This window comes from Macrotis lagotis, chromosome 2, assembly GCF_037893015.1.
Source record: "Macrotis lagotis isolate mMagLag1 chromosome 2, bilby.v1.9.chrom.fasta, whole genome shotgun sequence".
In the NCBI taxonomy this organism is placed as follows: domain Eukaryota; kingdom Metazoa; phylum Chordata; class Mammalia; order Peramelemorphia; family Peramelidae; genus Macrotis; species Macrotis lagotis.
Window position 1 is genome coordinate 193,498,431 of NC_133659.1, and position 13,632 is coordinate 193,512,062.

Genomic DNA, 13,632 nt, shown 5'->3' on the forward strand with positions numbered 1-13,632 from the left:
CTCTATCCACTGTGTCACTTAAGTGCCTCTTCCTTTAGTTTTTTTTTTTATATACATCTAACTACAGTAGCCTTCTGACCCAACCTGGTTCCATGGCTGCAATGACTTTTCATAAAATAGTCAATCAATGATTTTTAAATCAATACAGTGCTGCCCTTTGCAGCAATCAATGCAAGATCAATAGGCTCTTATCCTTGGGATCTTCTACTATGCTAATGATCAAAACTCAATCAATCTCACTATATCCCTTTCTCTACTCTGAATTTCCAAGCTATAGAGTTAGGTTAGAGAAAGATACAAAACTGGGAAGATAATCTTCTGCTAATCTATAAATCAGATTTGAACTAATCCCTTGTCAATATTTAGCACTTGTTTTATTCATTACTGGCTGATTCTTCAAGGAACTTCTCACAATGGTTACTTTAGTCTGTCTTTCTGTCTCTACTTAAGTATCCAATCTGGGTAATAATACTTTATCTCCCTCAAGCTACATTTTTAGAAAATCTTATTCATTTCACTTATATTTATTCACACCATATAATGTTCAGGCCTGTGTAACATGCTCAACTCAGCACATTCTCTAGATTCATCCTGTTTTCAGCTTTTTCTCCAACCTCAAAAGAAAAACCTCTTTTTACACAGCTAACTCCTGTTGCTCTCATTTTATACTAGAAGGGAATTTTATTTTCACATCTATTTCCTCCCCATTATCTTCTTTCCTTTTCCAACACTTCAAATATGCAGCTCATCCCAATTTTGAAAAAAATCTTAAAAACAAACCTCCCACTGCCTCTGTATTATTCAATTTCTCTCCTTCCTTTTAGTTGATATCTTATTTTTTCCTCTTTTTCTATTGTTTAGTTGTCTTCAGTCATGACTGACATTTTTTCTGATTCTGGAGTGATTTGCTATTTCCTTCTCCTGCTTATTTTACATATAAGGAAGCTACAGCAAACAGGGTTACGTGACCTGCCTAGAATCACCCTGCTGGTGTCTGAGGCTAGATCTGAATTTAGGTTTGTTCTGATTTCAGGCACAGTGAAGAAGTTGATAGCTGTGGTGGCAAAACACTAGGGAATGGGTAATTGAGAGATCATTTTTTTCTACAGGCAAGATCTGACCAATGTTACTCTACCCAATAAGCTTCATTAACCCCCTATTATTCCTTCTCTGGTCTTCAAAGCTCCTCCTAACCTGGTCTCAACTTTTCTTTCTAGTCTTATTGCACATTACTTCCTTTCATATTTTCTATGGTCCAGTCAAACTGGCCTACATGCTATTCTTCACAAAATATACCATTTCCAGTAAGCATGTCTTTGGACCAAGTCTGAAATGTACTCCTTCCTCTCCTCACTTATATTTCTTAGAATTCAGTTTTTTCAAAACTTAGCTTACATACCATCACCTACATGAAAATTTTCATGATCCCAGTTGTTTGTGTCTTACCCCTCAAAACTTTGTAAATATATGTGTACATGTTGTCTCTCCTGGTGGAATATAATCTCTATGAAAGGGAATATTTTATTTTTGTTTCTGTATCTTAAGCATCTTGAACACAGTACAGCACTTAATGCTTGCTGATTGATTTATGTTACAGAATTATCCCTGAGGGGCAGCTAGGTGGCGCAGTGGATAGAGCACAGGCCTTGGAGTTAAGAGGACTTGAGTTCAAATATGGTCTCAGATACTTAATACTTACTTAGCTGTGTGACCATAGGCAAGTCACTTAACCTCATTGTTTTCCAAAAAAAACCCAAAACAGGGTGGCTAGGTGGTGCAGTGGATAGAGCACCAGGCCTGGAGTCAGGAGTACCTGAGCTCAAATCTGGCCTCAGACACTTAATAATTACCTAGCTGTGTGGCCTTGGGCAAGCCACTTAACCCCATTGCCTAGCAAAAACCTAAAAAACAAACACACAAAAAAAACCCCAAAACAAACCAATTATCTCTGGAAACTGAGGGAAAAGGAAATCATCTATTGTAAATGGTTTATACCAGGGGTGAAAAGATAGAAGGAAGGGAGGGAAGGAAAGGGGGGGAAAAGGAAGGATGGAGATGGGGGAAAAGATCAAAAGGCTCTAAAATGAACATGGGGTAAATCATTTGTTAGATTCAGCTACTCAGATTAAAAAGGGTTTAAAGTATCTTCTACTTTCTGAAATGTTATTTGGCTAGTTAACCACTGTTCATAGTTCTGCCACCATTTTAATTAAATTTTGACAGAATCTTCTCATAATACTACAAGCTGTCCAAAAGTCTTTAATAAACTTAAATAAGCCAATAGAAGCCAAGGTTTAATAAGTTTAAATATACATTAATTATAACCACAAAAGCATACCACAAGAGGAACTATTTCTCTTACTATCTCTGTTAAATTCAGAAATCAAGCTAAGTTAGCTCATCTCTTCCCTCCCTTTTTTCCTCCCTCTCTTCCATATAGATATTCATTTGCCTAAAAAGAGGAGAGGTCCCTTAAAATAATTTAAAGTTCTGGAGCTATCATTATATTAAATAATCTAAAATGTCTGGAGCTATTATTATATTAAATAATCTAAAATGTGACAACTGGATTTAATTTCAAAAACTAGTATGGGCTAAAGAGGGCCCATTTCCAAAGGACAAATAAAAATTAAAACAAAATAATAGGCTTTATGTGTTTGTTAATCTGATGATTTTTGTTTTGAGGAATTCATGCCTTTTATAAACACACAAATTTGATTTTAAAAAACAATATAGGGGGCACAGTGGATAGAGCACCGGCCCTGGAGACAGGAGTACCTGAGTTCAAATCCGGCCACAGACACTTAATAATTACCTAGCTGTGTGGCCTTGGGCAAGCCACTTAATCCCATTGCCTTACAAAAACTAAAAACAAACAATATAACCATACCCCATTTTATTTAACAGATATGTTTCTGCAAAGTTATATATAAACCTAATTTTGATAAATCTTATCATTCTAAACTATAAGTTAATCATTTAACAAAACTTTGGTGGGACCACTTCAATAAATCAAATAATTCTTTTAAATGAATAATGATATACTAATATTGTGATTTACAAATCAATATTTTTATAACACTTTTGTTTAACAGTTACATCTATATGATGTATCTGTATGCTATATGCTTTTGATTTAGAATTAAGCAGGTACCCGCCCCTATATCATATATTACATAAGTACGAGGTATTTGTACCTTTCCCAAGAAGTCCTTACCAGTGTGTGTTTTCATGTGCTCATCGAAGTACTGTTTCATGTTGAAGTCCTTGCCACACCATTGACACATGAACTGTTTGTGTCCAATGTGGATGCTCATGTGGGAACGAAGTTGGTACTTGTATTGAAACCTTTCATCACAGTTCTGTATTAGACATAGCAGAGAGAATCTTCAATCATATTGGCTGATGGTGTAGTAATTCTACTTCAGCAGTGGTATATAACAAAAGCTTGTCCATCTCAGCACATCCTAACATTTTCTCTGAGACTGAGCTATGTTCAACTCACAATGGGAATATCAGCTATTTTGCTTTGTGTGTGAATGTGAATTACTAATGAATGAAGGACAAATTCCTAATAATGTCAGTTTACTATGTTGACCCAAGCTCTATGGCTGAAGGAAAAAACATAACTTGTCATAAAAAAATAAAAATGGCAATGGCATTATTTTCTAAATATAGACCTCATCCAAGATAATAGGGCATGTTAGTAGTGTTTCAAAAATAAAATTTTAAGTCATATAGACAACACACACCCCACCAAGACATACAGTCTATTCAAATAGTGTTTAAACATATTGCCAAGGGTATATTTCTAAAGATGTTATAGAACATAGTTTTGAACTGAGGTGTACATGTCTGTCTGTCTGTCTGTATGTATGTATGTATGTATGTATGTATCTTTTTCCTAAGAAACAATGCCAAATATCTCAAAACCCACTCCTTTCTACCCATTTTCAACATAGTGGCAATTTCCTCACCTCACATCTGAAGGGTTTCTCTCCAGAATGCTGCAGGGAATGCACTTTGAGTGACATACTGCGTTTGAATGACTTTCCACAGGTTTCACATGTAAATGGCATGTCCTTTGTATGTGCTGCAAAACAGAATGCATTTATACTCAGAATATTAAGTTTACCCAAAACATCATATAGAAAAAAATATGTCCTACAAACAATATCCCTATTTTTTAATTTATTTTTTTAGTCATTAATGATAACATCCTGAGTAGGAGACCAAATGATATTTAAAAGGCGAGATAAGGGAGTGGAAGAATCATATTATAAAAGAAGTGCTGCTTGGTAAGCTAAATATTGAAGGTTACACCACAGAAAAATTAGAAGAGAACCACATCTGATACCCTCACAACTATGGCTAGGGCAAGAATTCATATGCACAAGGGAGAGAAGCAATCAGATAAAAAGACAAACTAGATCATTTCAATTACGTGAAATTGAAAAACCTCTACAGTAACAAAAATCATTGCCACTAGGATTAGAAGCTAAGCTACTGACTGGGAAATATTCATGTCAAATATTTTATGGTAAGGAATTTATGCCCAAGATACATAGGGATCTAATACAAATATGTTAAGATTGAATTATTCCTCAATAGATAGTGGTCAAAGGATACAAATAGTTCTCAAAAGAAGAAAATTAACAACCACATGAAAGATTGCTCTCAATCACTAATAATAAGAAAAATGCAAATCACAACAACTTTGATGTTTCACCTCACAGTAAGCAAATTGGCAAAGATGACAAAAGATCCAAACAGTTAAAGTTAGAAGGGCTTGAGGAAAGTCAGACAACATTAATAAATTGCTGGTGGAACTATAAGGTGGTCTAACCCTTCTAGAAAGCAATTTGGAATATGCTAAGAAAGTCACTAAAACATCCACACCTTTAACCCAAAGGTCTCAGAGCAGTGATGAGGTCAAAGATAGAAAGAAAAGACCCATTTTTCTACTAAAAATATTTATAGACTAATAAGACTTATATATGAATTGATATAAAGTGAAGAAAGTAGAACAAGGAAAACAATGTCACAACGAGTACAACAATATGAGTGAAAAGAACAATAGCAAAAAGAAAGGAAACCCTGCAATTATGACCAAGCTTGGTTCCAAAGAAGAGATGAGAAAATGTACCTTTTCTCGATCTGTTAGAGAAGTGGGCAACTATTGATGTGAGCAGTGCGTATACCATCTGACTCATGTGATGTCTTGGTTAATTTTGCTGCTTCTTTTCCTTCTCACTTTTTCATATTTGAAAATGAAGGTGATATAAAACCAAAAGAAATCAAGAAATCTTTTTTAAAAAGAACTATTGTTTGATGTTTATAGGACTTGAAACTTTTTTCGTTTAGATTCATTAAGTCAAGGATGATTGAGATAAGGTAGCTCTCCCAATCTTGGTCCATGGTGGGCAGAATGAAAAGTCTTGTAAACAAGGAAAATTACAAGCATAAGAGGATTAAAGAGGACAGAAGTAGCAGCAGGAAGAACTCACCAACCATGTGCTTCCGCACATGAGCCATGGTGTAGAACTTCTTCTCACAAATCTCACAGGAAAATTTCTTTTCTGCATATCCATGGACAATCTTGATATGTTCATGAAGGGACCAGAGCTTCTTGAATGATTTGTTACAGGAAACGCACTATGTGAGTGGGATAAACAGAAAGAAACTTAATTTACAGCTCATAAGAAGCTGCATTTGCCTGCTGGCAGAAGGAACAAATGAGTTTTTACTTCATTTGTGGCAAAAGCCACAAATCCAGAGAAACCCAATTCCTGATGGAGTTCAGATCCTAATTAAATTTCTCCCAATCACCAAATGCTCTATATATTTTCTATTTATTAAGCCTCATTCAGATATATTTTGGGAGATATATTAAACTACACTAAAACTAAGGAAACTCTCTGGGATCCTTATTTGGGGGTTTTATTGGCAAAGATACTGGAATGGTTTGCCATTTCCTTCTCCAGAAGAGTTGGACAAAAACTGAAACAACTCAACAACAGCAACAAAAATTAAGGAAAGAAGAAATGAAAAGCTACCCTTACATCAAGCCATCTATTGTCTAGCTAGTGTCTTATTAGTGGTAGAGACAGCTAGCTCTTGTGGAAGGAACTCCAAATCCTTGATATGCAAACTGTCCACTATCCAGAACAACTAGACTTTTCTGGTCTTTCAACATACTTTTGTGTCACTTTCTTTACAAGCCCAGCTGTATATGCTAAGGGGGAATCAAACTAACTTTAATAATAGTTTAAGGAAAATATACTTAGAACAATAAATATATTGTGGGGGGGAACAAAAACCCACAAAATGCTTACTGAATAACAATGTCCCTGTTTCATTCCATAAAAAAAAGAGACTTTAAAACTCACTGCATAGTCCTTTTTCATCAGACTACATGCTTCCTTTTGACATAGCTTTGGAACAGCCTCATCACTGTAAACTACAAAGCCCTTTTTCCAATATAAATTTCAGATCTCTCATGTTATAGTACTATCCTCGTACTGGCTTGTCTCTTGGCATTTGAGTTACCATTAAATTCAGTGAGTAGGAACCATTAACTGAACAAAATGCTTCTTGGAAAAAGAGATCAAGTCCAGAAAGTTCTTGGGAATCATTAAGATACAGGATACATAACAGAATTATCATGCTAACACCTGAACTAAAGAATCCAAGAATATCAACTCTCATCAAAAACAAGCCTAGGCAATATTGATAAGAAACATCTATAGATGCCAATATATTGCTCTAAGAAAAGCTTCAACTTTCCCAACAGACTTATGTAGAAAAGAGTATACTAGTCTACATGAAAGTTAATTAGATTTTTGCCATTTCTCATATCACCAGAAACACTAAGTTTCTATAGGTGCTAATAAGGTACAACAAGATTCTGGTTTTCTAACAGATTTTGTTATCTAAGTCAGCAAGATCTATGAACAAGTTTGTATGCATAATTAACATTTAGCAAGTTGACAATTATTTTTTAAAAAGAATTTCTTTGGTATTTGCTTATAAACTATACTTTCCTGAAGTTTAATATTAAATCAGAAGAATGAAGGATACTTATGAAGATCATGATAATTTTCAATATTCATCAGAAACCAAAGTTTACAGGATTCCAATTTTACCCCTAGGGCGCAGCATTGTGCTATAATTCCCTTTGGTCTGGTTTTATCTCTTAAAAAGAAAAGTAGATTTTTTTTTTATCCATTGTTATAAGGGGTGGATGACTGAATTGGAATGGGACTATATTCATAAATGAAAGTGATATAAAGAGAAAAGATTTTACAAACTTTTTAAATTACAAAAATAGAGCAAAGATTTCAACTGTTGGAGGTCAAGAGAAGGGGCTGAAGACAGAAAGTTATATCTATCAGCAATTGATATCAGAAGCTTTCTAGGAAAATAAGTTAACTCTTTCAAAAGCATTAAAATATTTTCATTTTGCATATTCCAAAAAAGGAGTAATCTTTGAAGCAGGTTTAGTTTTCAGTTAATATTCATTAATTTTGTACTCATGTATACACATAAAGGAATCCAATGTCATTAATCAGAACACTTCTCAATCCCACTATAATAGTCTATTAGCTTCACTAACCTGTGCCATGTATAGTTCCATTATCTTATGTGCTGAAACTTCATATAAGAAGACTACTACATATTTTTCAGACAACTCAGCCTTTAGCTATTCTCTTGGGCTTAGCTTTCAAATTTATTCTTCTTGGTTCTTCACTGGTGAAAGAAAGATCATTCCTAAAAATCTGTTTTTATTTGTACCTATTTGAAGTCTTTAAGGATGTTATTCTCTCTGCTGTATTCAAATTTGGCACTCTGGCAGAGAAAAAAAACCTTCCCCTCTTTCTTTCCCTTTACCTAACAACTCCCTATGACATCTAACCTTTAAGACCCCTAAACTACATGTGTTAAACATTATAAGACACTGAACCTGACTGAAAAGATGGCCAACTAAATATTAGAGTATTCTTAACAATGTAGCCTTCTTCCCACTCTTCCAAATTTTGGAATTTGCTTTTATTTAAAATTTTGACTCTAAAATATGAGACCCCAGTGTGCTGAAAGATTAAAATACACAATTGTTGAAACTTACTCTAGTCTCTACTCTTTATTTTCTTGAACATGAATCAGAAAAGTCTGGAGAATTAAGCAGTACTTTAAGATTTCTTTCTTGTTAACCAAACCTACCTGGATGTTTTTTTCACAGTCTGTTTGCTGATGTAGGGACAGCTCACTTTCCAGGACAAATTTCTTGCCACATTTGTCACAGATCTGCATGCGCCTATGAGTGACATTCATGTGCTTCTCCAGGTACCAGCGTGTATTAAACACCCTGGGACATTTCTCACAAGTCAAAGTCTCTTTCTCTTCACACTTAGCTTTTTGCACTGGTGCCTTTGGCTCCTTTGCAGCCCTCTTCTTTCGCTTAGGAGGTTCTACACTTTTTCTACGGCCTCTAGTTGTTCTGGGTGTAGGGGAAGTGGTAGCTGCGGCAACTGATGCAGCTCTCCTTGTTCTCCTTTGTGCAACACTGACTTTCTCTACTCTCTTCTCCTTTTTCTTTTGCCGTTCATTCTCTTCATAGTCATTACTATCATCAGTGGCCTCTTCTTCCTCACTTTCTTCCTCTTCCTCCTCACTGCTGGTTTTAAGAACCGGAGTTTCTTTGGATTGAGAGGAAACACCCTTCTCCCCTTTAGATACATTTAATGTTTGGTTGTTAAGGTTTACCTCTACTATAATCTGTTCCCTTTTATAAGTTACTTCTTCCTCTTCTTCTTCCATGTCATCAGAGTTCTCCTGGTCTTCTTTAACAGCACGAACTTCAGCCACTGATCTGGTTTCCCTGAAAAAAGGTTGTTCTTCTGTTTCATGGAGATGTGGTTTGCTTATTTTGGTGTCCACTAAAACAGAATAAGGGCTTCCTGACTCTCTTTTGTACACTTTGGTGGACAGGTCAAGCTCTTGGTTGGCACCATGATAAAATGTGGATGGCACTTGACCACGATGGCTATCTTCTTGTGCCATCCCTGCTACATGCACGGCACAGTTTTCAACCAGCTCTTGGCAAGAGTTGGTTGTGTGGCTCATTGGCAAAGGGCCCGATTCATTAAGCAATTTAGAAGGTGGTAAAGCAGCTTTAAAACAGGGTGGGCAATAAGACACAGAACCCGTTCCATTCACATAGAATGATAAAAATAAAAAGGGATAGATCCTCCTCTTGGAGCCTACATGCAATTCTTCCAGTGTTTCAGCACCAAAACAAAATCAAAGAAGTTTGGTAGTATGGCAAGAGTAGAGCACTAGAGTTTTTCTTTTGAAGAGTACTGCAAATGACCCGAAGCATCTTATCTACAAAGAAGACAGAGAGAAGGAAAAATATCAAACGGCACTACTTCCTACTTAAAATATGCACTGAATTTATCCAACAAATGTTACCTTAAGATTACTTGATCCTATAGCATATGCACCATTCCAGAAGGAGTAACTTGCTAGTAAGAAAAGGAACTTTTACTACACTACATACACATTCAACAGATTTTTATTGAGTGTTTATTATATGCACCATAATGCTTCTGACCCTATTGTAACAAATTCCTGAACTTGAGGAGTTGTTAACATAGTTATGTAACATCTACTCGGCATATAAGAATCGAGAGCTCCAAAACAGTTTTTCCCCCCAGTAATTTTCTTTTTTTTTGTTTAGGTTTTTTTTTTTTTGCAAGGCAAATGGGTTTAAGTGGCTTGCCCAAGGACACACAGCTAGGTAATTATTAAGTGTCTGAGACCGGATTTGAACCCAGGTACTCCTGACTCCAAGGCCGGTGCTTTATCCACTACACCACTACGCCACCCCCTCCCCCCCGCCCCCCAGTAATTTTCATTGCACCAAGTACTTATAGAAGGCCAGTCATTACTAGGCAAGAGACTTAGGGTTCTGGTGATATTTTTCCAAACAAAAACCAAGCTACATGGTTAATCAATTTTACTGTATTGTCACAATTTTATATTAGTGCAGGCTATATTATATTTGTGGCTTTTAAAACTAGAAACAAGGAAGATGGACAAAAACTATTGCCCTCACCATACTAAAACTGCATACAATACATGCACAGACATAAAATCAATTGTATACTCAGTATGGATTACTGTTTGTTTCCTCAGTTGATGGTTCTCAATCTTTTGTGACCTGCTCCATTTTTTTGTGACTATAAAAAAGTATCCATTTATGTACTGCTTTAAAACATCTTATATATTATTCCATGTAATGTCACCCCAACCCTGTAAGAGAGGTGTTATGTCTCTTCTCTTGCTATGTTTTTGACTATCCTGAACTTTGCTACCATGACTCAGTCTTCCTTCTTACTCTGGAACTTCCCTCAACATCTGAAACCTTCCTGTATCAGCTCTCTGTCATGCCAGGTCCCTTTCTCCTATTGATGAGTTCCTTGGGGGGATAGGGGAAGAGAAAGGGGTGTTTCCATTTTGGGGAGAAGAGAAAGCTGGCCATGCTTTATTCCCCTCCTGGTTGTGCTTCAGACTCTACAAGTCACCACAAACTTCCCATTTAGGTCCCTTCCCAATTCCTCCAACCCCAAACAGTCCCTTTTTTTGTGTTATCTTTCTCCCATTACAATGTAAACTCTCTGAGGGCAGGTATTATATTCTCTTTTATTTGTATTCCCAGGGTAAGTGCTGGTCACTTAGAAAACATAATAATGCTTGCTTGCTTATTTTATAGTTAAGGGACCTGCAGCTGAGTGATTATGTGATTTATTCAGTAACATAAAATTATTAAGCACCAGAATTGGTATTGAACCAGGTTTACTTGACTCCTAGTCCACTCTATACCCACCAATACTGCTTCTGTTTTGGACTTGATTTATTTTCTAAAATATTGGAATTTCTGAGATATTTCAACTGTTTATCAGTATAAACTTGAAACAAGGTTGACTCAGATAACACAGAAAGAATAGTTTAGTCATAAAAGAAGGAATGTATGGTTTTAATATGGAATAATTATAGGCCACTCAAAAGATACCACTTTTATTCTTTAGCAATCTACAACCTAAGTGTACATATTAATAGATTCAGTGATTGAGATAATTTCAAAATTTCAAGAAGCATTCTTTCTGACTTGTGATTTTTTTTTAAGTTTTTTTCAAGGCAATGGGGTTAAGTGGCTTGCCCAAGGCCACACAGCTAGGTAATTATTAAGTGTCTGAGGCCGGATCTGAACTCAGGTACTCCTGACTCCAGGGCTGGTGCTCTAGCATTGCGCCACCTAGCCACCCCATGACCAATGATTTTAAACCTATATAAGCTGCATATCATTTTTTGTTGTTCAGTCATGTCTGACTCATCATGACCCCTTTTAAGGGTTTTCTTTGCAAAAATACTGGAGAGGTTTGCCATTTCCTTCTCTAATCCATCTTACAGATGAGGAACTGAGGGAAACAGTAAACAAATTGCCCTGCTAGAGTCATTTAGCTAGTATCTGAAGTCACATTTGAACCCATAAAGACGAGTCATCCTGATTCCAAGTCCAGTGCTCTATCCACTATGCTACCTAACTGTCCCTTACATAGCACACTAGCTGAGTTTTCAGGTGATGAGATAAATGGAGATTTAAATTCAAGAAACAGATAATGATCAGGTAGATATGATTCCTAGAAAAATAAAACTCAAGAGATGAAAAAGAATCAAACTTCCCTTGATGACACCAACAAATCCCTCACTGGCATTTTGCCAAACATCATTATGACTCATTTAAGCAGTTCTTCAACCCAACTGACAAATGAATTAAATTCATATGCTGATAACTATGTACTCTTTAAATTACACTAAAGAAACTCCATAATTGGCATTTTAAACTATTTAAAAAACAGTCTTATCAGGCATATATATTTATATGTTTACATATACACACACATATACACATACACTCACATACATATAATTACATTGACAATATTATTTGAATTAGTTTAGTTATTCCTTTCTTATGAATTAAATCAGAAGAACATTAATACTATTTTATTGAGGTATGGCCCAGCTTTGAAGCTTTCTCACTGCTACTTCTGGTGCAGACTTCATAACAGGTAATACTTCCAGAAAAATATATGCTGAAATTTTTCAGAAGACAGAGGCTATACAAACCCAATAAATAAATTGAAAATCAGAATACATTGCATTGATGTTAGGCATATCCATAGATTTCTGTCCATTTTAAATTATTTTTCAAGACATAAAAATTCAAATTACCTGTAGCTTTCAAAACTAAAATGAACTAAGAAATTATAGGTGTTTTTGGCAGCGTACAACATTAGAAAACAATATCCATCATCAAAGCACTTACAGTCTATTTGGTCAAACAAAACAAATACATATGAAACAACTAAAAGTTACTAAAAGTATTAACTTTTTTTGTATTGCTCTCAGAATGTAATAAATATAAATACATATCTACACATACATAATACATATAGATACATGCATAGGTATATACATACAAATGGTTCAATTTTTCAAGAAGCAAAAAATGGTTAAACAGTATACAAAAGTGTTTGATCAAGCTGTAGCTTTTTTCAAAATTAAAAAAATTTCACTTGACAATATATTTTCTTTTCCTTCTCCCTCCCCATCTCACTAAAAAAGAAAAAAAACCCCATAAAACAAAAACCTTTTAACAAATATGCAAAATAAATTTGATTAAACAAATCTCCCAATGGTCATGTTCAAAAATATAGGTGTCATTCTGTATCTTGAATTTATCATACTTCCTTTTCAGAAAGTGAGATTGCTTTATCATCTATGGAATCGTGGTTAGTCATTGAGTCTTTCAATATTTTTCATCTTTACAATGTTGTCATTGTATAATTGTTTTTCTGGTTGCTGACTCGACTCAGCATCAGTCTTGATGGGTTGCTCTAAGGCTTTCTCTTTTGTCATTTCTTATGCCAGCATAATACTCTCCAGTATTTATATACCATAATTTTTTAAGCCATTCCCCAATTGAAGGGCAGCATCTTAGCTTTTCACTTCTTGCTATAATAAAAATAGCTGCTATAAATATTTTTGTGGATATGGCTCCTTTTTCTGTTTTTGTGACCTCCAGGGGGCACAGTAGTAATGATATGAATGCAACGACCAACTATGATTCCAAAGGAGGGATGATGAAGAATTCTACCACCTCCTGATGGAGAGCAACAGACTAAAAGACACAGAATGAGACATAGAAAATTTGAACATTGCCAATATGAGTTTGTTTTGTTTTAATTATGCATATTTGTAAAGGGTCTCTTTTTCTTTCTCAATGGGGAAGAGGGGAGGAAGAGGAGAGGAAGAGAAAATAAAGGTGTTATATAAATGGGTTTTTTTAGTTTTTTTGCAAGGCAAACAGGGTTAAGTGGCTTGCCCAAGGCCACACAGCTAGGTAATTATTATGTGTCTGAGACCAGATTTGAACCCAGGTACTCCTGACTCCAGGGCTGGTGCTTTAGCCACTATGCCACCTAGCCACCCCTATATAATTTTTTTTTAAAGCAATTAATTACATCTACCTGCCATTCCCCAAATTGCAACTGCAGTTGCTAGGGG

At 35.4% G+C, this 13,632-nt stretch overlaps 1 protein-coding gene across 3 annotated transcripts in view; it reads right to left on the minus strand.

Moving 5' to 3' along the window:
• ZNF652 (zinc finger protein 652) overlaps positions 1 to 9,209 on the minus strand; it is a 34,333-nt gene extending 25,124 nt beyond the window's left edge. For all 3 annotated transcript variants that reach the window (XR_012475906.1, XR_012475905.1, XM_074224219.1), the window contains exons 1-4: positions 8,221 to 9,209; positions 5,508 to 5,655; positions 3,978 to 4,093; positions 3,218 to 3,362 (exon numbers count right to left, since the gene is read on the minus strand). Coding sequence is in view for 1 of the 3 variants with exons in the window: in XM_074224219.1 (XP_074080320.1) it covers positions 3,218 to 3,362; positions 3,978 to 4,093; positions 5,508 to 5,655; positions 8,221 to 9,123 (1,312 nt within the window). In the remaining 2 variants the exon portion in view is untranslated. The remainder of the gene's footprint in view (positions 1 to 3,217; positions 3,363 to 3,977; positions 4,094 to 5,507; positions 5,656 to 8,220) is intronic.
• Between the last annotated feature and the right edge of the window lie 4,423 nt (positions 9,210 to 13,632).